The following is a 23808-nucleotide window of genomic DNA, read 5'->3' as shown; positions in this document are numbered from 1 at the left end:
ATATTAGAGAAAATTATATCAGTACAACACGAATTGTTCTAAATTGCTATGTGATACCCCACTCATTTGTGGCTGTTAGTTATTTTGTTGTTGTTGTTTGTGGTACCAGAAATTGAACTCAGGGTCATTCTACCTCCAAGCTACAGCCTAGGCACTATTTTTTTTTTTTATTCTTTATTTTGAAACAGGGTCTCACTGAGGAGTTGCAAAGGGCCTCACTATGTAGCTGAGACTGTCTGTGAACCCAGATCCTCCTGTCTCAGCCTCCCAAATGCTGGGATTACAAGTGTGTGCCACCACACACGGTGTTAGTTTTAATTTTGGGGGGGTCCTTTTGCGAATAGAGACATTTCTATGCACTCAAATAATTATAAGTTGATCAGAAATGCCTAGAATATGGAAAGTTTTTAAAATGTCAAGATATGTGGAGTTTAACACACACATTTCTGTTAAGATTTTCTCCTTGATGCTTCCCTGGGAGCACAATTTCCCTGATTGTAATAATGATCCCTAAAAAAAAATGGGATCTCACCCCATTTTCCACATCCCCCAATAGCAGTTTCATTTCCAGGGCTGTTTTCTCATACATCAAATGAGAAATTTGGGCTGTACAATCTTTGAAAACTCTTCCAGTCTTATACACTATTATTTTTCTCTTAATTATATATATTTTAAAGTTTTTTATTGGTGCATTGAGGTCATACATCTTAATGAAGTACCAGATGGTAGAGGCATACATGCACACATCACTCAGCCCTTTCCCAATTTCCACTCTACTCTCTCCCCCTCCCTCCTTCTTATGTTTGGCTTAGTGACTGATGTGTTCCTGAATGGACATAATGTAATTTATATGTTTTTATGTGGCATTGTGGTACATATATACTACACAAAATTTTATTTTAAAAGATGTATATGCTTTCTCCTTGCTCAAAAAGGACTTCCGGGTCTGATTTCTCTCTCTATTTGGTTAAAATTCTGATAAAAGTATGTTGGTTATATTAAACTAATAATTATTGATTACTTAAAACAATTTTGTGGTATTTCTTATTAAGCCATTGTTTTAAAGTATCTTCTTTGTAGTTTAATATTGTCTAATTCATGACAAATGTCCCATGGATATAGCAAACTAGCATCAAGCCTCTCATGTTAACTGGGCCCTAGGTGATGTCACATCCTCCCTGTTGTTAAGTCTGACCAACAGGGATATTCTCATGGGCCACAGAACAGAATGTTTTTATATTGTATTGCTGCATTATAGTCATACATCTTCATGGAGTGCAAGATGGTAGCATCACTCATTTAGCCCTTATTTTAAATGTAACAGTAGCCTGAGATAATTGCAGACACATCGAGTTCTATGGTCTGTGTGTCTCTGTGCCTCTCTGCACCATTTTCCCCCATGGCTCCACCACCAGCCATCACACACAGCATGCTTTAACACCCTGAGCTCTTCAAGTTGTTAAAAAATCATTGTACTCCATATATGTTTTCCCCTATTTGGAAGTACAAAGAAAATTCCAAACTGGAATCTTAGTTAGATATGTATATATTTATATATGAATATATATTGGAATCACGATTAATTATATAGTCTGTAAAATATACACACAATAATGGAGATAGATGATAATATACATTTATCTATACATGTACGTGTTTATATATAAATGTATGCAAATTTTCTAATATGTCTGCAGTATTAAATATTTTATGCATGTAATTTGTTACATAGAGCAAGTATATATAATGATATGTATGTGCAATGAATTCATATATGAACTAAATGGAAATATCATATAATGAATATGCATATGTATAAATATTTGTAAAATATTCATATATGCATATATTCAAAAAGACAGAGATACTAGTCCTAATAGCTTAGAATTTTTGTTACAAAAATTAGAAAATAAAAATTTTAAGTTTATCATTGTTATCATCTTATTGTTTTAATTTTAGAGTGCTTATGGCCAGAACATCCGAGTTCAGAAAAATGTGTGTTAGCATAAGAACTCAGCTCTGTTTTCCCTTCTTAGCTGGGAAGCTGGAAGTCAAGGTGGGAGGACAAACAAAATCCTTGCACTAGTGGAGAGCCTGTGCCCATGTGTGGTTGGGTTTTGGGGGTGAAAAAGAAGTGGAGTGCACACTTTGCCACAGAGATGCCTGCAGGATCCCTGAGAAGAAGACGGAGATGCTTGGACAGGAAGAATCTGAGCAAACAAGCAGGCCTGACAGTTACATGGGGCTGGGTGCTGCCCTGTGGGTCATGAACTCCAACCCATGTGAAAGATCAACTGAGGATTGTGCTGTGTCTTGCTGTCAGCTGCAGGAAGGTGAGTGAGGGTATGGGCAGGGAACACGATGGAGTTAGAGGTCAAACTCAGGACGTGGCTGGGGCAAGCCACACTGGTGGATGTCCCGAAGGAATGACAACGAGTGCCTCTCCCTTGAAGTCAAGGATCTCTCATCTCTGTAGGGAAAAGGAGAAAAAGAGATTCATAAAAATGTGCATTTTGCCGGGCGTGGTGGCGCACGCTTGTAATCCCCGCGTTTGGGAGGCAGAGACAGGAGGATCGCACAGGTTCGAAGCCAGCCGCGCGCGCTGGCTTAGGAGACCCTGTTTCCAAATATAAAATGTAAAAAGAGGTCTGGGAGTGTAGCCCGGAGGTAGAAGGGCTTCCAGGAACCCCAGTACCACCAAAAAAAAAAAAAAAAAAAAAAAAAAAAAAAAAAAAAAAAAAATGTGCATTTTTCAATTGAAAGTGAGGAGCTGGTTGTGGACCCAGTGGAAATGCAGTCATGTGTGCCTAGTTAAATTTAATTACAGGGAAATGAATCGATCTCTACACACTTGATACTGTGAGTATAAATGTTAAATATATATAAGACAGTTGTACATCTTCAGGCAGCATCTCAGAGCATCCCAATGACAATAAAGTAGAGCAGAAACTGCAGAACGGATGGGAGATTTGGAAGAGATTAGCCTACGCACCATGCATCTGCTCACCAGCAGCTACTCTTTGACAAGGGAGTGGATTTACTCAAAGGTTATATGACATGGGGAAGCTAAGCGCCACCAAATTTGAAAATGCTCTCATTCCAGCGCATTTTTTACTATGCCGGTCTGCATGCAGATGACTGCTTCAATAATCTAGAATCTACAGAACGGCAACTAACCAATCACTTTTTAATTGGTGCACAAACCAATAACAGGAATCAAAATTTCACCTCCAATCTACTATTTCAGTAATACAAATGAACCACCTGTCTTCAAGGTCACTAAAAGTTCTTATCTAGAAACCAGAATGAATTGCATACATTTCCAGTTCATAGCATGCAAAAATACACTATAGTTTATACTGTTTGCATTTTTCACTGTAACACATGAATTTCATTGCTAGAATCATATTTAATGGTTCCTTCATTCCCAATGTCTATACAATTTTTTCTTAGCCATTCTCTTCTGTTGAACATTTACAATGGTTTATAAAAGTTCTTGTCAATTCAGTGAACATGTATAGAAACAGCCTTAGGGTTCAAATATATCCTGAGAACAAAAGCAACACACACTGCCTAGAATTCAAAAGGCAAATATTGTCTTTAGACTTGAAAGATGATTCTATCTCACTAATCCATTTTTAGGAGAGGAAGTATAGTAACATCTTATACAATAGAAGCATAGCTGGATCATCAGAATACAAGTCTGTTTATGGGTTCCCAAAGTAAGTAATCTGACATTTTAGAAGTTTAAAATTTAGAGAAAGAGAAAAAAACTCTTTAAATTTATTATCGAGTTCTCATTTAAATAAATAAAACACTCGATTTTCACCATCCTTTCCACAGCTTGAATTATGAAGTACTTTATCGGCTTTGGGAATGAGTATTGATTTTTAAAAGCATACTTGGACAATTTTGCTAAGAAAGGAATCCTTGCAAATAGTTTGCTATGAATTCCCATTCAAGGACGTTGCCACTGAAAGGCTTGAACAGAGAATGTTACAATGCTTAACTAAATATCCAAAATAAATTATATTTAATTAAGCACACAACACTTGAAAGCCATGATGTTAGTAGATAGAAACTGCTAATGCTTGATTTTTCTCTAAACTCATTGCAGAATTCTAAGGAAGACATATCCCCATTACAGTTTTATCAATAGCAACTTTTATGTAAAGTTTATTTCTCTAATGATTTTCCCAACATTAAACACCATTGTCTTTATTTTAACGATATTCTTAGAAAACCAAACTTTATGTAGCATAGAATATGGAGTGGTCAATAGTTTTTCTTTCTACGTCTCTTGATACAATTAGTTACAGGTCTTTATGTACTGCAGGGTTGGTAGGAGCAGTATCAGCAGAAATCCTTATCTGGGTTGAGCTTTTTATTCTTTTAATGGAGTTCAATTCTTAACACAGTTTTAGATTTACAGAAAGCTTGAAAAAGTAGTGTAGAGGGTTCCCATGTGCTCTGCATTCAGTTTCTCTTATAGCTAAAATCTTCAATTAGTTCGGGGCATCCATTAGAATTAATGGGCCAATATATTGATATGTTATTATTAAAGAATGCTGATCTTTATTTAAAGATGGTTTTTACCTAATGTCGTTTTCTGCTTCCAAATCTTATCCAGGATACTATATTATATTTTGACATCCTGTCTCCTTAGGATCCTCCTGGCTGTGACAATCACCCCGGTATACATGCACACATCATTCATTTAGCCCTTCTCAAATTCCCACCCCATTCATGCCCCCATCCCCGACTGTTCTGAGGAGTTTGACCAGTTACTTTGTAGGATGCTCTTCTGGAATTTGTCTTTTGTTTCTACATGACTATAGGAGAGTTCTGAGTGAGAGGGGAGAAGACTAGATAGGTAATGTGCCATTTGCACCACATTCCTCCAAGTGCAAATGCTACCAACGTGCCTTACCTATCAATGTGCCACTGATGCATATTACTTGCTTTTTCTTTTGGAGAGAGTTGCCTCTCCTTGCTACTCTACCTATTTAGTCATGGATCTATATCAGCATGAACTCACAAGTGACCAGTCAGCTGGCTCTTGTGTCTCTTTAACATACCCATCATTCTGGAAACACCTCTTCACTATCTGGCATTAAAAGATGTTCCAAAGCACCTTGTGAATTTCCTTCCCTACTCTTAAAATCCCCATTTTTAAAAGGAGAATGCCCCTGGGTGCCAGACGTACTTTTTGTTCCTGGAGCATCACTGTTTTAGGCTTTCTCAATTGTCAGACCTAAGAAATATATGTGTGTATGCAATAACCACTATATGGATTGATTTTTAGTCACTCATTCAATAAATAAATAATAAGTAAATAAATCATTTGTTTTGCCCTAACACGCTCTGTACCCTTAGACTAGTTCAATTTAATACATAAGGCATTTTAGTAATTTTTTTTGCATGTTAAATGTGAAGTTATAATGAACTATCAGTCTCCAAATTGATAACTGATGGCAGTAACAACAATCAATCCAGATTTCTGTAAAATAAAATCAAACATGCAATTCTGTCAAACTTCCTTTGAAATATTACGCCATGAAAATATCCAAGAGTGCCAGTGGGGATTTTTATGTTGTTTTTATTTTGTATTTTTTCTTTCCCCAAACAGAATGGCAGTAAATCAATAAATAAGTAAAATATTTAGTATAAGCTAGTCTTTCAAATTCACTGAATGAATGCACCAAAAAGGGGGAAAAAGAAAAGTAAGAGAAAGAAAATACAATAATTTTAAGTGTTTTCAATCAATTTAATGGTCTTTCTGCAAGACTGACTTGTGGTTAATACGAGTTTACTCTTCATTTAGTCATATTTGCTGTTTTAATTTCAATTTGTAATTTATCTTACATTTATTAAATATGTTAATAAAGCATTATACAAAATCACATGCATTAAAGAAATCTTTAAATTTTTAGTAAGAACAAAATAATTATATGTTACCAAGTGACTTAGATAAGTTAATCTCAGGATTTTAATTTTACCAGTAATTAATAAATGGGATTTCAGAATCACATTTACTACCTCTTTACCTTTTTCTTCAAGATTAACTATGTTTCCAATTGACTTGTTATTATAGATGTGGTAATATTGAAATCATAACATGAATGGATTTTTCCAGTTTTATTTAACAAATTGACCAGTAAAAAACAAGAAAATTATAAAGTTTATGTAGTTGGAATGTATTATTGGATGCCCTCCCTAATATGGGGAAGCTAGGGAGAAAATGGGTCATAGGAAGAACTCTAGACAAAGGAGAAAAAGAAACTATACTTGAGCAAATAAGGCAACCTAACTGAGGGGGGCGGGAGGAGGGAAGAGGGAAATTTCTTAATGTAAATGATATACATTCACAAATATATCAAAGTCAATCACTAAGCCAAACATGAGAAGGAGGAAGGGGGGATAAATGGAGTGGGAATTGAATAAGGGCTAATTGATTGATGTGTGCAGGTATGCCTCTACGGTGTTGTATTCCACTAAGATGTAAATTACAATGCACCAATAAAAAATAAACAACAAAGTAAAAATAAAAATATAAAAATCTGAATGTTTCCATTTTTTCATAAAATGTGTGGCTAAAAAATCAGATATGTATTTAAAAATAAATGAATAAGTTGAACTATAAATACATATAATATTAACTTACCACAAATATTCTTGGAAAAGAGATTGCAAACTTAATACAATTTTCCATTTAATATGATGTTTCTTTCACTTTTTTTTTTTTTTTTTTTTGTAGTAGGGATCCAACCCAGGGGCATTCTATCTCTAAGCTACAACACTAGCTCTATTTTTTTTTTAATTTTATTTTCTAAATTTTGAAACAGGGTCTCACTAAACTGATGAGAGTCTTGCTAAGTTTTTGAGACTGGCCTTGGACATGCAATCCTTCTGTCTCAGTCTCCCAAATATTGGAATTATAGGCATGCTCCACCATACCTGACTTAATACAAAGTTAACAAAAAGGTCTAGTTACAAGAAAAGAAAAAAAAAACATGAAAATGACTCACATCTTAAGTGAAAATACTAAACTTTTTCTTTCTTTTCTTTTTTTAAACAGAGAACAACAGTGTTAAGCTATAAGTCTACCCTTAAACCTTTATAAAATGTTCTGAAATAAGAAGGCAGAAGAATCTAGGTTAGACTCAAGAAGCAGCAGGAAGTGTGGCCATCTGAGTTTTGATGTATGGGTGTTGAAATTTCAATGGTTTTATTGGATGGTCTTTCCTCCACTATATTCTGGGAGCACAAGTTCAGTGGGACATTATTAGTAGTGATTCATATGGGAGACTTCTTATGCTTAAAATGGAAGAAACATTGGGTTAGATAAAGAAAACCTTTTTTTCCTGCAGGATTTCAAACACACTTTTAATATAAAAACACACTTTATGAATCTCTAAGAAAGCGTATTTCCTTGCTCAGTTAGACTACGTAAGAGCACATACCTCCCACCTTGTTTATTAATGGAGAGAGAGAGAGACATATCAATAATTATTGATGATATGTCATGGATTTTATGGATGTTATCACATATCATTTTTATAACAAATCCATGCATTTTTCTTCAAAGACAAAAAATTAATCCACCTTCAGCCAGGTTAAGAATGTCAGAAGTTCCTCAACCTGGAGCCCATCACCATTTTTTTCTCCTGTCCAAATAGCAATTCAAAGAATTTGGTACATTTTAAGAAAACTTTAGGATAATTATCAAGGATTCAACATCAAAAGATAGGAAGGCTATGGAAACTCACCAGCACTATCTCCATCAGTCCTCCTCAAAACCATCCCAGTTCACTGTACAATTTCCTATTTGAAAACACTGTGTTTGCTTGGGGAGGTAGCAAGATTTCTTTTCCAACTTCATTCCATCCCCTGAACCCTTTTCAGAGAGAAATTCTGGAGCATCCATTGATAATGGAAACTTTCCTTGTTGCTAACAGCCTCAGATATAAGCCACAATCAATTTAAGTTTTTTAGTTATCCCGGAATAACTTAAAGTAACAGTTCATCCCTCTTACATTTGATTTCAGCTTTGCACACAAAACCATACACTAATGCAGCATAATGCAAAAGAACTTAAAATCTGAGATCAGAATAACTTCAAGATCCTACTTTTCTACCAAGGAGCACTTGAGCCTAGGCAAAGTTACCAAACCGTTCTCTTCTCAATAGGAACTTGGGATTACAATTCATACAAGAAAGTACGCTAAAGGTGAGGTGTGTTAGTGTTCAGATTCCGCCTGTAACATCAACACTTACTAAACAGATGAAGGGTGCAGACAAAATGATAAGAAAACAATTTGCTCATTTTTGCAAATACATGAATATGAGCCAGGCACTGTTTATAGAATTATCCCATACCTTCCTAAGTCTTTTAAGGGGCAGTTTGGGTTTTCAATTTAATATGCAGATTGTGGGCTTCCTCTAGGCAAAAATGATTCCTCCAAATTGAATCTACTTCAAGCCAACGGATCTTCCTAAATCAAAGCCACTGTCTTCTGAGTTTCTTCTGTTCTGGCAGCATGAATCCTCCACTGTCTATATTCTGCATTTGGGGGACTGATCCTGTTCCCTGTTGACTCTGAATTTATGTAATAAATCAATGACAGAATATTAACTCAAAACTCTTCAAGAATGCTATTTGAAAAGTGCTTTTAAAGTGTCTGCATTGAAGGTCTGATTAAAACTTCAATGGACTTCCGGGAAGATGGCGACCAAGAAAAGCAGGGCTTAAGAGCCCCGCTAACAACAAATATCCATTACCACAAATTCAGCGCCTTTCAAAGCCAGAAAACAACATCACCAGAGAACAAAAAAAATCACCAGGCTCCAGAGAGAAAGCGGACTGAGAACAGAGCCACAGAGGAGATCCTCACGCCCGAGGACGCAGCAGACGCGGCAGCAGCGCCATACTGCCGGCGGCACCGGCGAATTCACGGGACGGCCACAGCAAGCCGAGGGGAGCCACTGCGGAACAGCCAGGCGGGATTTCTCGGCGCAGAGGACATCTAAAGCTCCCAGTGTCTGAGCTCAGCACACGCTGCAGGGATTCAGAGTGGAAATCAAAACCAAGAAAAAAAAAAAAAACGCCAGCCCAACAGCCGAGGCGTAGCAGCGGCGCCATATTGCCACCTGCGGCAGCAGCACCAAATTCACTACAGCTACATCTGCGTACTCAAGAACAGTGAGTCAAATTGGGGGCCACAGAGGAGAAATCCCAGTACTGTACTCACTGGGACTTGACCCAGTGGGAGAGGGGCGGTGGCAGTGATATCACACCATAGGAGAACGTGCAACCTGGCACCCCACACAGTCTAAAGCAGCCTCTATCGACTCTCTGGGTCGGAGACTCTGTGATACAACCCAGTAAAGGAGTAGTGGGGTCTGAGATACTACTGACTCGAGATCCAGAACACCTTAAGTGAAGTCATAGTGACCCAAGGGAAGAACACAGAGAAGGCACAAACTTCCAAAATCATGGGAAAGAGGAATAATACTGGAGCAATGAATGCTCACAACGCCACAACATCAGAACCCGATAAAACAGAAAATCAGAGATTTCTAGAAGATCAAATCAGGAAAATAACTGTAGAAATAATAGAGGTGCTTCGAAAAGAACTCAGAGAGAGCCAAAAAGAGATAAAGGATGCAATTAATGAAGTAAAGGCCTCAATTCAAAGCACAAACAACCGATTAGAACACATGGAGAAAAGAATCTCGCTCTTAGAAGATGATCATTCCAAAAATGAACGCATAGTTTCTAATCTAGGAAAAAATATCCGACAGCAGGAATCTGATATTGAAGAAATATGGGCCCATTTTAAGAGAGCTAACCTAAGAATAATTGGAATAGAGGAGGGAAAAGAAAGTGAAACCAAAGGGATCAACAATCTCTTCAAGGAAGTAATAGCAGAAAATTTTCCAGACATAGAGCAAGAGGTTGATACGCAGGTCCAGGAAGCTTATAGAACTCCCTTTAGACAGGATCAGAGAAGAGGATCCCCACGCCACATAATTGTCAAAATGACCAATGTGGAAGCCAAGCAGAGAATCTTAAAGGCAACAAAAACAAAGGGCCAAGTGACATTCAGAGGCAAACTAATTAGAATCACTCCAGACTTCCCAAACCAAGTCATGAGAGCCAGAAGGGCTTGGAGTAACATATTCCAAACTTTGAAAGAAAACAACTTCCAGCCAAAAATTTCCTACCCAGCAAAACTTTCTATCAAATTAGATGGAGAAATAAGAAGCTTCCATGACAAACAGAAACTAGAGGAATTTATGTCTTCAAAACCAGCACTAGAGAAAATACTCAAAGAGATTAACTACAAAGAAGAAATAGGTAACACACACCAGAACCAGAGAAATAAGATTTTCCATCCAACAGACAACTAAGACTGGTTATCTGTGGAGATTCATTATTTATGTTAGTCTTTTACCTATCTCTAAATTGTATTGTTTGCCTTTATTGTTAATTTTTAGGATTTCTAGTTGGAATATTAATATACCTTCAGATATAGCATTTGGAAATATTTTATACTATTCTATTAGTAACTTTTAACTCTGTTTACATTGTCTTTGGATATACAATATATATTTTTTTTATTTTTTAGGGAGTTTGTATACTCTTCTGTTGCCTGTGCCATTGAAATCATATCCAAGAAATCACTGCCAATTTCAATGTTGTGAGGTTTTATGACCTAGATTTTCTCCTAAAAGTTTATAGTCTTAAGATTTATATTTAGGTCTTTTATCTATTTTGAGTTAATATTTGTATATGGGATTAGGTAAGGGTCCAATTTTATTCTTTTCCATGTAATTATTATTTTTCAACAATATTTAGTTAAAAGATTATTATTTCCCCCACCAAATGTTCATGGAAACCTTGTCAAAAATAACTTGACAATATAGGGAAGAGTTTAGCTCTAGGCTTGTATTTAACTCCAATGGTTTATATATCTGCCTTTAGAATAATACTACACTGTTTCAATTATTGTAGCTTTATATGGTTTAAAATCAGAAAATATATATCTTCTAGCTTTGTTCTTTTTCAAGATCGTTTTGGGTATCTAGAGTCCATATTCCATATTAGGATAGATTTTTTTCTGAAAAATAAATATATAAATATATGATAGTTTCACCAAAAAAAAAAAATAGAAAAAATGTATTCTCTGGTAAGAAAGAAAGTAAAAAGAAATATTGAAATGTTATCTTTAAGTCATCAAAAGCTTGGTATCAGACAAATGAAACTGTTATGTGAGATTATCATTTTTAAGTTTGGATAAATTGCTATAATACTAGATGTCAACCACTAAGCCAAGCATGGGAGGGAGGGATGGGGAGAAAATGGGGTGGGGATCGTGTGGGGGCTGACTGGGCGATGTGTGCATGTATGTCTACAAAAGTTTGTATCCCACTATGATGTATGAATACAGTGCACCAATAAAAAATAAAAAAAAAAAAAAAACTTCAATGGTAGAGTGTAAATCGCCAGAATGTGATCCTCAAGGGGACAGACTTGTTTGTCCTTTTGACTTGCTGTTATATGTCTTGCACCTAGAATTGAATCTGGCTCATAGCAGAAAAGTAAGAACTCAAAACACATTTGCTGCCGGGTGTGGTTGCGCATGTTTGTAATCCCAGCGCTTGGGAGACTGAGACAGGAGGATCGCACAGGTTTGAAGCCAGCCTCAGCTACTTACTGAGGCTCTGAGCAACTTAGTGAGACCCTGTTTCCAAATAAAATATAAAATAGGTCTGGGAATATAGCCTGGAGGTAGAAAGTCTCTGGATTCCACCCCCAGTACCACACACACACACAAAAGATATTTGCTGAATTAGAATTTAGTATGAAAATGCTGAAAAAATTAAGTACTTCAAGATTAAGTCATGGATCTTTGTACAATCAATCAAAAAATGGGCAAATATAATAATTACTTAGTACTTTGGAAGTCCTTGGGTTAAAATATCAAAATAATGCTGTTGCCAACATAATGGTTAACATAAAATAAAGTTGGGCATCTTTTAAAGAAACAAAGAGCAATTATGTTGTCACTATTACTTCTCACTATTCATATGACTTTTCTATAATATTTTATGTAATATTTAATTACGCAGTCTATTGCATAATATACTCTGTGTAGTGATTTGTTTGTAAACTACAAAGAGTAGTGCTTTGACCCTCCTATTTGAAATAATAAAGGCAGATATCAACATTCATAGCTCATAGACTTAGAAGAGAATTAGGCTCAGAAGTTTTAAATGTCTTATAAAAAAATCATACCACATTAAGTTCGAAGTTCCTGTTCGAAAAGAAAACATCAATAATACATAACAGTAAAAATCAACAACAACGCAACCGGTTTATGTAGATACTTCTCAAGACCTTTCGTATTCTATATCAGTTTTCACTGACACTCCAAGATGTCCAAGGGCTGAGGTTGAGTAACTTGTGTTGAGCCACATACCAGTAAATCATAGATGTGGGACTCAAGCCTACACTGCTTATACCATATCATGTATCTGAAAGCCTGGCTAACCACCTGTGCTTCATCCTGTGATTTTACTAAACACCACTTCTGTGACTTCAAATGTTGAGATGATGACCCACAAAGCAAACAAGTAAACATGTTTTTCTTGCATTATTATAAACATGACCCATCTGTTTTAGAAGCTGCATATGTACACATACAGGATTTCCCCCATTAATGGTAGTGGGCTACCATTGCTAAGGTTATCTATATTGTACTCTAACTATTAAGTTAACTGGCCATTTGAGAGAATGTCCATGACAGTGAAGCTTACGGGCCAACCACATGTGTGTGAGAGTTAACTGGTTGTTGACACACAATGGCGTATAGAGAGAGGCAAGAATTACCCCAGCAGCCTCACAGAATTTCCAGGAGCTAACTTTTTCTCTTTTCTGCAAGCTATTGGGGAAACTTTTTCAGTGCAGTAGTGATAGACACCTCTACCCATCTAGAATTACGTGTGATATATGTATGTGTGCATTCTCAGTCACTTCTCAAATATTTACTGTGCATGGATTTTATCGCATGTTTTATACATATCTACAATAGATGAAGTTTAAGCGGATGTTCTGGCAGTAGACCAGTGACCCATTCACTGAAGCATTGGAATATTTTACATACAATACTAAGTGCCTGGGGTTTAGTGCTATACTTAAGGATATTTTCAGTTATTGAAAAAAATGCATGTAAATCAAGAACCACTTTTTGTTGGTTGGTTGGATGATTGGTGGTTTGTTGGGGTTAATAGAATAAGAAATGAAAAAGAATATAATTTAATTACCTTCACACAAACGCACCCCCCCCACACACACACTTTTGCTTAGGTGGAAATGTCTGTGATATTTTGTATTCATTGCTGGACATGACTGACACCAGAAACTTACTGTAGAAGTAGGTTTCCTCTGAGCTAAAGCTAGTTTCCATGGTGCTGAATTATCCTTTTAAATGTATGGGCAGGCCCTTAGGTACATACAGTATGGTAGTGCCCGAGTCAAGCACAGGTCACACAGGACCAAAGGAATAAGGCATGTGCACTGCCCGTAGACAACACCAGAGCATGGCATTTCACTTTATACATCTTAGGTCTCATTTAGAAAAAAAAATAAATCTCATTATCTTGTGTCATAAATTTTGAGGTCAGTGAATCATCTTGTTTGTTTTTACTTTGAAAACTACTTTTAAAAGGTTGATTGTGAGTGCTTGGAGCTCAGATCTGGGAACAAATATGTCTTTAAAAATTCCTTTCTACCCCAATTCTTGATCTGTAGCAAAATTGGACAATACAGCAAAGGAAAATGCTACCTGAAGTTTGTTGAACAGGGAGGAGTGGTATTGGCTGGCATCATCGTGTCTAACACCTCTAGATAATACCCAAGCAAAGCACCAATTAAGTTAATAAGCATTGGAAATTGCAACATAAGAGTTATTTGTTTTTTATTGTTCATAAGAGTATTTTCCCTTAAACCAGACCCAGTACAGTGGCCCTCATCTAAACAATAGGATATAAAGGTCATAGCACATCTCAAGCAAAGGATATTTTAATATTGAGTAGTAGTGATGCCTTGTTAAAAATAACTTTGGAACTTTATTAGTTGAGTTGAAGCTACCAAAGAAATGCACGTTATCACTACCCATAGTCTAGAGAAAATAAGTCTGTCATGAAAGTTAGTGTTTGGAACGGGACCTTTTCTTTCCTTGAAAACTACATCTTATATGCCTGGAGAAAATGAAATAAAAAGGCAGTAAACTCCTTCGAGTTTTTGTTTGTTTGTTTGTTTATAGGCATGCTCAATGACAAAATAAAAAGCACTAGGTTCTAATAGTCCAGAGGGGCTACTAATTAAAGGTCAGAGAGAGTTTAATTACAGCTCAGAGGTGTCACTATGGGAGCGCCTCACTCTGTCCCTTCCAGGCTTTTCTTTTGTCAGTTCCTGGAAAGGTTTTGATATTGAAGCCTGAAGAGCTCAGAGCTTCACTTGCTCCGTGGGAGATGGGGGAAAACCAGGAGATCCATGAGGTACCTCCACCTCACCTGTGGCTCCCTCTGTGACTCTTAAAAAGGGCTGGCAAAGGAAGAGGGTGCGCCGAGATTTTAAATAATAAAATAAAATAAAAGTCGAAATTGGGTTTTGTTCGAAAGGAAAGAAGCTGAAGAGCTTTGGCAACCCCCAAAACCCAGAACTTGCTGAAGACCCGTACAGGTCAAATCACAGTGGCCATGCTGAACATTTGGCACCTGGGTCCAGAGCGCCCTGGAGTGTGTTGTTTTGGTCTTAGGCTGTCTTTGGGCTGTCCCGGGAGTCCCACATTCAGCATTTCAGTCTTTCTTTCTTTCTTTTTTTTTTTTTTTAATCTCTTTTGAGATCAAAGCCCAGAGTGTGCCTGTGAGTTACCTGGACTGGGGACTGGACCACCTTCCGTGGTTGGCACACAGCGGAGCAAGAGGGGCACTTAGGTGCAGTCTGACCATCCTACCTACTCTTTGAGGAGCTCAGATATGGACTCTGTCCTGTTCCCTTGCCACCCTTCAGAATTCCAAGTAGATTCCAAGTAGAAGGACCCAACTTAAGGATGAAACTTGGAGCCTCTGGGCTATCCCCCATGGCTCTTCCTGGGTATCTACTTCTGAGGTTTCCGCATGCTCAGGCTGCCAGGGTCCAGGGCTGGGGATCTGGACTGGTGGACTGGTGGGTGTCCACTTAGGAGACTGGGTGATCTCATCCCATGCCCAACTCAAGCTCCTAGGCGCGATCTCACGCTCAGAGAGTGTCCGGTGCCAGCCTAGGCGAGCCCGGATCTGTGCACTATTGCCCGCGTTCTTGGAACCCGGATTGAAAAAACCCGCCAAGCATACCTCGCGGGGAAGCCGGACACCCCCAGGAGGGCAGCAGTGACGCGACTCCCGGGTTTTCAGGGAGCCTTCCGCGCGCACTGACCTCCACCGTCCCCAGATCCCGTCCCCGCGCCGGCGCGCTCCGCCTCGCCCCGGACCCGCTGCGCCCGCAGGGCAGGCACCGAGCGACCGCAGCCCGGAGCCCGCAGCCCGAGCGCTCGGCTTTCGGGGCTCACTCACCGATCCTGAGTACTTGCGGGGAGGTCTGGGGAAGGACGTAGCAGAGGAAATAGAAGAGGGTCCAGCTGGTGTCCCTGGTCCACAGCCCGGGCTGGGCGAGGAGTGCGCCGAGCTCCATCTTCCTAGATTCTTAATTCATGCCGAGACTAAGCCCTGGCCACGCCGCGCTCCGGCCAGGTCCCCGCCTCATCCTCCCTGGATGCTCCGGTCTGCACCCTGCGCGCTCTGTCCGGAGCGAGACCCGGGGACCCTGCGTGGGAACGCGGCGCTGGCAGGCGAGGGTGAGCTCGCGGGGCTCCTGGCTCCGGCCGCTAGCGCATCACCGCTCTGCCTCCCCCATCGGCCGCGGACCGCCCAGCATCGGTGCGTCCCCGCGCCCGGAGCCCCGAGACCGGCGGAGGAAAGTTGCTGCCCAGATTCGCGGGAACGTCTCCCTCATTCGACCTCTGGTCAGATGCAAAAGTAGGGGGCTAGGTGGAGGGTGTAGACGGAAGGGAAGAAGGGTTGGGGGGAGGGCAAGGAGAACCAAGAAGGAGAGCCAGAACTGGGCGAGTTGGTGCAAGGGCTCTGAGCGAGCCGGGTGAGCTCGAGCAGGTTAACTGGGCTCGGATCCACGCTCTGGCTTCTCTCAGTCCGGGCTTTTCTCCTCCCCTCGCTGGCCCCACCCTTTATTTACCGCCCGCCCCAACCTCACTAATCCAGACACAGCACACACACACAGCACACACACGCACACACACGCACACTCACACACAGGAACGCACACGCGCGCGCGCGCTCCTTCTTCCTCTTCCTCAACTTTGCGCTGCGAGGCTAGAAAGTCAATGAGTGCTGCAAGCTCCCGACAGAAACATCTAACCTATTGGTCCGCTACCCTCTGTGAGTGGCAGTAATGTCCCTGTGCGCCTCTTAGGGGGTCTTCGAGATGGGCAACTTGATGGAAAATCGCTTTCAGAGAGGGCAATATTTCAGAGACGTGCAGGGCTCCTGTTTGGATATTCTCTGAATTTCTCTGACCAGAAGGAAGACTAAGAAGGGGAGGAGAAGGAGGAGAGAAACGGAAACCTTCAGTACTCTTAAGATTATAGTGGCTCATTTTCTATTTGGACTCAAGATAATGTCTTGTAAATCGCCTCCATTTATACGCGCAGACCTGGGAAAGAGGCAGCTTGTAGCGCGGGCTGCTTTTGTTAATATCTTTTGACTGTCACATTTGAACACTGGAAATAGGCTATTTTAACAATGTGGGTTTGGAGACAATTTCTCTGTCGAAAGACAAGGACACTTCCCTAGGGAAATCAGCATTTGATCATGCTGGCTTAATTTCCTTTGAGCTTTGTGGGGAATGTTCTATATAAACGTTTGCTGGTTCTGTATTAACATCTCATAAAGATTTTTTTTTCCTAAGTGAGGATTTGGGAGACCTGATCTAAACCGAGTTAATTCATAAGAAAAATATCTGCAGTTATTTGAGCCTAGAATGGACAACAATTACAAAAGAAATGTATCTTAAAAGACATTCTTTCACTAACACATACATACTGAGCTTCTTGTATGTGTTACCAGATGCTGTGTTTTTCCCTGAAGTAGACCCTAGAGTGGGAATCTGCACCATCCTTCAAAGGCACTATCCATCCTCTAAGGGACATGAATCTCTCTCTGCTGGAAGCTAGTTAGTTCACACCTCAAGTACTTTACCTGGTTCTGGACACTTTGAAGGGATAGTTGACAAAGTAGAACATAGCCTGAGATAAGAGGAGTGATTTGCATGGATTTAGGGATATATCTTATACATGGAAAGACCTAGAAAACCAAGAATTGAGAGCATAAGCTGGTTAATGTCAGAAATTTGAAAAATTCTTGTGTTAAGAGAAAGTGACTGGGACTGAGGGCATAGCTTAGTGGCAGAGCATAGAGCATTTGCCTAGCACGCACAAGGCCCAGTGTTTGTTGCCCAGCATAAAAAAAGAAAGAAGGAAAAGAAAGAAGGAAGGAAGACAAAAGAGAAAGAAATTCAGTGATCTTACTCAGTGTTGGCTAAGTAAGAAAAATACTAGCAGGTGGGGTATAGTTTAGTGGTAGAGAACTTGCATGCATGAGGCCCTGGATTTGATCGCCAGTACCACAAAAATAAATAATAAAACTTGCTAGGCATGGTGTCATAAACTTGTAATCTCAGTACTTGAGAGGCTGAGACAGGAAGATAGTAGGCTCACAGCCAGCCTCAGCTACTTAGTGAAACCCTGTTTTAAAATAAAGAATAAAAATTGGACTGGGGGTATAGATTGGAGATAAAATATCCTTGGGTTCAATCCCCAGTACTGCAAAAACAAATTATGTGCATATATATATATATATATGCATTTTAAGATACATTTTACATATATAATAGTAAAAAATAAATACAAATAAATAGAAAAGAAATTAAAATTAAAAATGTTGGATGAAAGTTGGAGAAGAGTAATTTCACTCATTTGGGGAGCATTTCTCATTCCAGAGACCAACAATGGCATGATCTGCTTTAGCAAATGGCCAAACTCTTCATTCATTCATTCATTTAGTCATTTGTTGAGTGTGTATTTACTGGGGGCCCACCTCCTGTGAGGCATTTTGCCAAGGAGATATCAGGAACATGGCTGCTGCCATCATGACCCTCAAGGGCACTAAGAAGTGTGACGAGCTCTCAAGATGATACCTTGGTCCTGAAGAAGAGGAGGCATCGCTCCTCATCCAGGAGTCCCAAATGGCTTTGTTCAAGACGTTATATTTCAAAACTCAATGAATGGGAGTTTATAAGTGATCAGTACATATTTTACAATGTGAGAATAAATATAAAAAGCTGCTAACGAATTTATTTTGGGTTTTAAGATTTGTGCACATTTAGTCATTCATTTTTTTCTTAGTATATCTAGGGTCAATAAATAGCAGGTATTGTAGAGCTAGAGCTTGAGAACCCGAAGTCTGGCATTAAGTCATCTTCTCTAAAGAAACTGTGTTTAAATCCTGGTTTTTACCAAATTCTAGCCTTTGGCCTTGGTGACATTGCTTTGTGTCTCCATAGCAGACTGCTGGTGCTCACTCATACACAGGTCTTTTCTTCCTTGACACAAGGAAACCTGTGTCCTTTTAATTAGGCACATTCTTTTTATCCAGTGAAATGTGTGTGGACATGGCATCCGCCATTTTCAGGTGAAGAGAAAGGCAGTGACAGGACCCTGTGTAGTTTTTCCAGACTCTTGACTCTTCTCTTGCCAGAGAAACCCTGAACACCACACATTCTAGACATTCAGATGGAGGCATCCTGGATTCCTGAGTCTCCTTTTGCAAGGAACATGCTCTGTTTAATTGTCAGACTAACAACAACAATAACAACAACAAACTGTTGATAAACTAAAGGCAATTCAGTTTTATGTTTCCTGTTTTGTTTGTTTTTGTTTATATTATTTTGTGTTTGTTTGTGTGTGCAGCTGAGGCTTAAAACCAGGTGTTTGTTCCTCTGAGCCATATTAATTTAATCAATTTAACCAGCTCTATTTAATTTAATCTAATCTAATTTAATTCTTTATTTTGTGTTGGGGATTGAGCCCAGGGGCATTCTATCTCTGAACCACACCCTCAATCCCATTTTATTTGTTTTTTTAAACAAGTTCTCCCTAAGTTCCTGAAGGTCTTACTAAGTTGCTAAGATTGGCATTAAACTGGCAATTCTCCTGTTTCTTCTTCCAAGTACTGGAATGACAGGTGTGAACCATTATTTACTGCCTTGTGTTTTTTTTTTTAATTTTGATATGAGGTCTCATAAGTTACTGCACACAGGACTTAAACCTGCAAACTCCCTATCTTATCCTCCAGGTACTGGAATTATAGGTATGAACAATTGCACTTAGACAATTTAATGTTTTCATCCACTAAAATTTCGGAATGTTTGTTACTGCAGCATAACCTACACTATACTGACTTTCTCAGACTTCATATCTTCATCTCTTTAATAAGAGTCATACTAATACAATAAGACTATTGGGGGATTATATGAGCTACTATATATGAAGTGCTTCCTGGTACCTTATTACTCAGTATATATTAATTCACTTTTGTTAACTACATTTGAGGTTTAACAAATACATGCTTAAAATTCTAGTTTATATATACCCTAAGTGGTACAGACTAAAATACTGTGTCTTGTAGGAAATGATTCAATAGTACTGGTCCAACTAATAGTGTGGCTATAGTGATTGGTCTAATTGGTCCTATCCTAAGGTGCTTCATAAGTATATAATCTTTATGGTATGAGCAAACAGTTCTTTGGGAGTATTAGAGATAGTAAGATCACATTTCCTAAAGAAGTTTTCTTAAAAAATAAAAGGCATGCTTAAGTTACTTTGTGTGTCATCTGTAGAATTCTGTACAGCTTAAAAGTGAAATGTATTTCCTTGTTAAAAAGCCTCCCTCTGCTGCTCCTGTACACCAGATCTTGGTGTCGAGTTTCTCATGAGTGATCATCAGCTGCTGCTAATTTGTTTTGTGCCTTCCAGAAGGACTGTATTTTGTGCCTGTATGCATCCAGTTATTTTTTTGCCCAAAATTACTATGGTAATCATTCTTGATTCACATTTTTTCACAGTTCTCTCATAAGAATAAAAATGTTTAACTGAATGCAGGCGGTCTCTTTCCCATTCCCCACATCTTAAGCTTAAATTCCTGCACTGTGGCTTATAATCAAGTTAGCTAGCATGTAGCTATGTGCTTCCTAGGAGAACTGTTAGCATGACTTAGGTATTTATCCATTTAAAATACTTAATTTCTAGAAGATAACTACATACAAAAAATAACTTACGGTAAACTGAGAAACTCTAATGTAAATACCTTTTCAAAATGTGATGAGTGTACTTGAATATACTTATAATATTACCCAGGACACTGAAAGTAAGCCAGCAAGGGTTTTAGAATCTACTGGGAATGAGTCATTGATTTAGGATTGAAATCCTGATTTATGCTATATCTATATTTTTTTTCTGCTAAGCAATGCTGTGCTGTGTGTGTGTGTGTGTGTGTGTGTGTGTGTGTGTGTGTGTGTTATTACTGGTGATTGAACCCAGGGGCATTCTATCTTATAGTCCCAGCAATTTTGTTTTTTTTTGTTATAACACAGGGTCTTACTGGATTGCTCAGAGTCTCACTAAGTTGATGAGGCTGTCCTGGAACCTGTGATTCTCCTCTCTCAGACTCTCAAGTACTTGGATTATAGGCATACACCATGTACCTCCACACTAGGCTATGTCATACATTTTTATAATGTTAAATATTACCCCTAAGCCAAGGATACCAAATTGCTTGCTCAGACTTTGTGCCTCAACTCCAAATTCATACAGCCTGCTCTGATTACCATTCTGACTGACACAACATCTCCAAACCATTTCAGTGCCAACTCCACCTTCTATGTAACCATGAAAATGGGAGACTGAAAGCTAGGCGTGCTGGCACACGCTTGTAATGCCAACATTTGAGAGGCTGAGATGGGAGGATTGTGGTTCATGGACAGCCTCAGCCATGTAGGCCCTTTTCAACTCAGTGAGACAACCCTGTTTCAGAATAAAAAATATGGTTAGGGGTGTTCCTCAGAGGTAAAATGTCCCTAAGTTTCATTCATAGTACTGTTAAATAAATAAATAAATAAATAAATAAATAAATAAATAAATAATGAGAGACTTAGATGATTAGTCTGGGTTTCTCCATTGGCTTCCTTCATATTCATACACTAATGGTCTAGCCTCTAATATATGTCTTTAATTTACTTTTTCTGCAGTTCTACTGCTGTCACAGTGGCATTTTTTTTTTGTACTAGGGGTGGAACCCAGAGGCTTTCTACCTCCGGGCTACACTCCCAGACCTATTTTATATTTTATTTGGAAACAGGGTCTCACTAAATAGCCGAGGCTGGCTTCGAACCTGTGCCATCCTCCTGTCTCAGCCTCCCAAGCGCAAGGGATTACAAGCGTGTGCCACCACGCCCGGCTATAGTGGCATTTTTTAACCTCCAAACTTTTGATAACTTATTTTATTTTATACCTTTATTGGCACATTATAGCCTCACATTATAACGTAGTTCATAGTGTTAGTGACATGCATGCTCACAGCATTTGGTGAGCTTCCCCATACAAGATACTCAGATTGGCTTTGGTATTCTCACATAGGTACATAACGTGAATGGAACTGATTCCTTTACTAATTCTCCCTTTCTCCCCGCCTTTAAACCACTTCTTCACTTCACTGGAATTTCTCATCCATGATCTAACGTCCCTCCTGTATCCTGATTACTTCCTACCTTCTGCATATAATATATAACATATGAGCCTTCGCTCTCTGTAACCAGATAATATCACTTAACATGATATTCTCCAGTTCAGACATGTTTAGACTAGATATTCTTTGCCCTGGAGGCTGCCTCTTGCTAGGGTGTTCAGCATCTTCCCTGTACTCCTGCCACTAGATGTCAGCCCCTCCCAGGAATGTCAACCAAAAATTCTGCAGACACCTTCCAATGTCCATCAAAGTACAAAACTCAGCCGAGTTGAACCCCGCTGCACTCTACAGAGTCTTCATGAACCCCAGTCTGCCCTGACACGGTGGACTCTGAGCTGTCTCCTTCCTTGGCTTAGTCCTGTATTAATTCTGTCCACTTGACTGCAGTTGGCTCCTCCAAGTAGTTTACCTCACAGTACCCTGCTGAGTTCTCTCCTGGTCATTATCAACTCTCTTTTATTTACTTTACTATAAATCCTTTGCACCATGAACCAGAAACCACAATGCCTAGCACTGTGCCTGATCCTGAGGGAAATTTGATTTAAGCTTATTTAATGAGTAAATAGAAGTAAGAATGATGCTATCTCATAAGCCAGGCAACCTACAACTCATAGCTACAAATTTGTAAGACTGACCTGAGTCATGATCTACAATTTCATTTTAATATGTATCTACAAGGATCAGATGAATATCTAGTGCAGTTTTAATAAAACTAGAGTGTAATCTTAAGTGTATTTTAACAAAACTAGACTGTAACAAAACTAGACTGTAATCTTAAGTGAACTTCTCCAAATTTCAACAAAATGCTACAGGGAGGAGAGGCTCATCTTTAACATTTTATTTTGAGCACCAGGGCTATGATTACATACACCTTAAAAATTTGACTATAATTTCCACTCTCATTCTGGTCTGTTTTCCAGGGCACTGTGAAAAGCAGCTCTAGTAAAATCTTTGAAAGAAAAATAAAGTGTCTCATTTATCGATTCCTTTAGGTCCTATTAGGACAAACTGAGAGTGTAAAGAAATTCTGTCATGTGGAAGGCTTCACCCAAGTTGGTATTTAGCTACTTTCGTACATAAGTGAGGCTCATCCCAAAGCATAAAAGGAGTTAGACCTGGCACTTGGGATGCTAGAAGCCCTGGCTGATTAGGAGCTACAGCTCACCGCTTTTATACATGCCATTAAATCGTAACTGCCTAAACCATGGCATGAACTAGGTGGGCTAATATTTTATTTTCCCTCTCAAGAAGGCATTCCCCTTTAAGAGTTAATATAAATTAAAATAATTTTATAAAGAATGTCTTTCATCACTATTTTTGTGTATAAATAAGATAAGATTTTCCATAAGATAATGAGTACTTATTTTGTGATATACATGCAAATTCTAGGTACTATTCTTTGTATTTTTATATGCACTAAATGAATAGCTACAACAGTCTCAAGAGATATTATTTTATTATTTTACTTTATTTGTTGTTTTGGTACTGGAGTTTGAACCCATAGGCATTCTACCTCCAATCCTCACCCCTCAGTTTTATTTTATTTTTCTAATTTTAAAACAGGGTTTCACTAAGTACTTGAAGAATCTTGCTGAGTTTGGCCCTGAATCTGTGACACTCCTGTCTCAGCCTCTGTGTCCTGAGATTATAGGCTTGAGCCACCATAAACAGCTTCCCCAGCTTTGAGAGGTCAAGACTACTATTATGAAAATATTATAGCTGAGGAAATCTGGCACAAAGAATTGAAGCAACCCATCAAAAATCTCACAGGTACATAGAACAATAGCCAGAATTTGAACTGAATTTTCCTGGCTCTAGCATTTGAACCAATTTTAAATTGAAATAAAATTTATGTAACCTAAATTAACCACTTAAAAATAAAAATAA

At 38.7% G+C, this 23808-nt stretch overlaps 1 protein-coding gene across 12 annotated transcripts in view; it reads right to left on the bottom strand.

Moving 5' to 3' along the window:
• GRIK1 (glutamate ionotropic receptor kainate type subunit 1) overlaps positions 1-15739 on the bottom strand; it is a gene marked incomplete at both ends in the record, with an annotated part of 445158 nt that extends 429419 nt beyond the window's left edge. For all 12 annotated transcript variants that reach the window (XM_080696011.1, XM_080696016.1, XM_080696015.1 and 9 more), the window contains one exon: positions 15622-15739. In XM_080696011.1, coding sequence (XP_080552137.1) covers positions 15622-15739 — 118 coding nt within the window. The remainder of the gene's footprint in view (positions 1-15621) is intronic.
• Positions 15740-23808: the final 8069 nt, after the last annotated feature.

Source organism: Muscardinus avellanarius (assembly GCF_963383645.1).
Source record: "Muscardinus avellanarius genome assembly, chromosome: 5".
NCBI lineage: Eukaryota > Metazoa > Chordata > Mammalia > Rodentia > Gliridae > Muscardinus > Muscardinus avellanarius.
The sequence above is the reverse complement of the archived record's forward strand: the minus strand, read 5'-3'. Positions and strand labels throughout refer to the sequence as shown.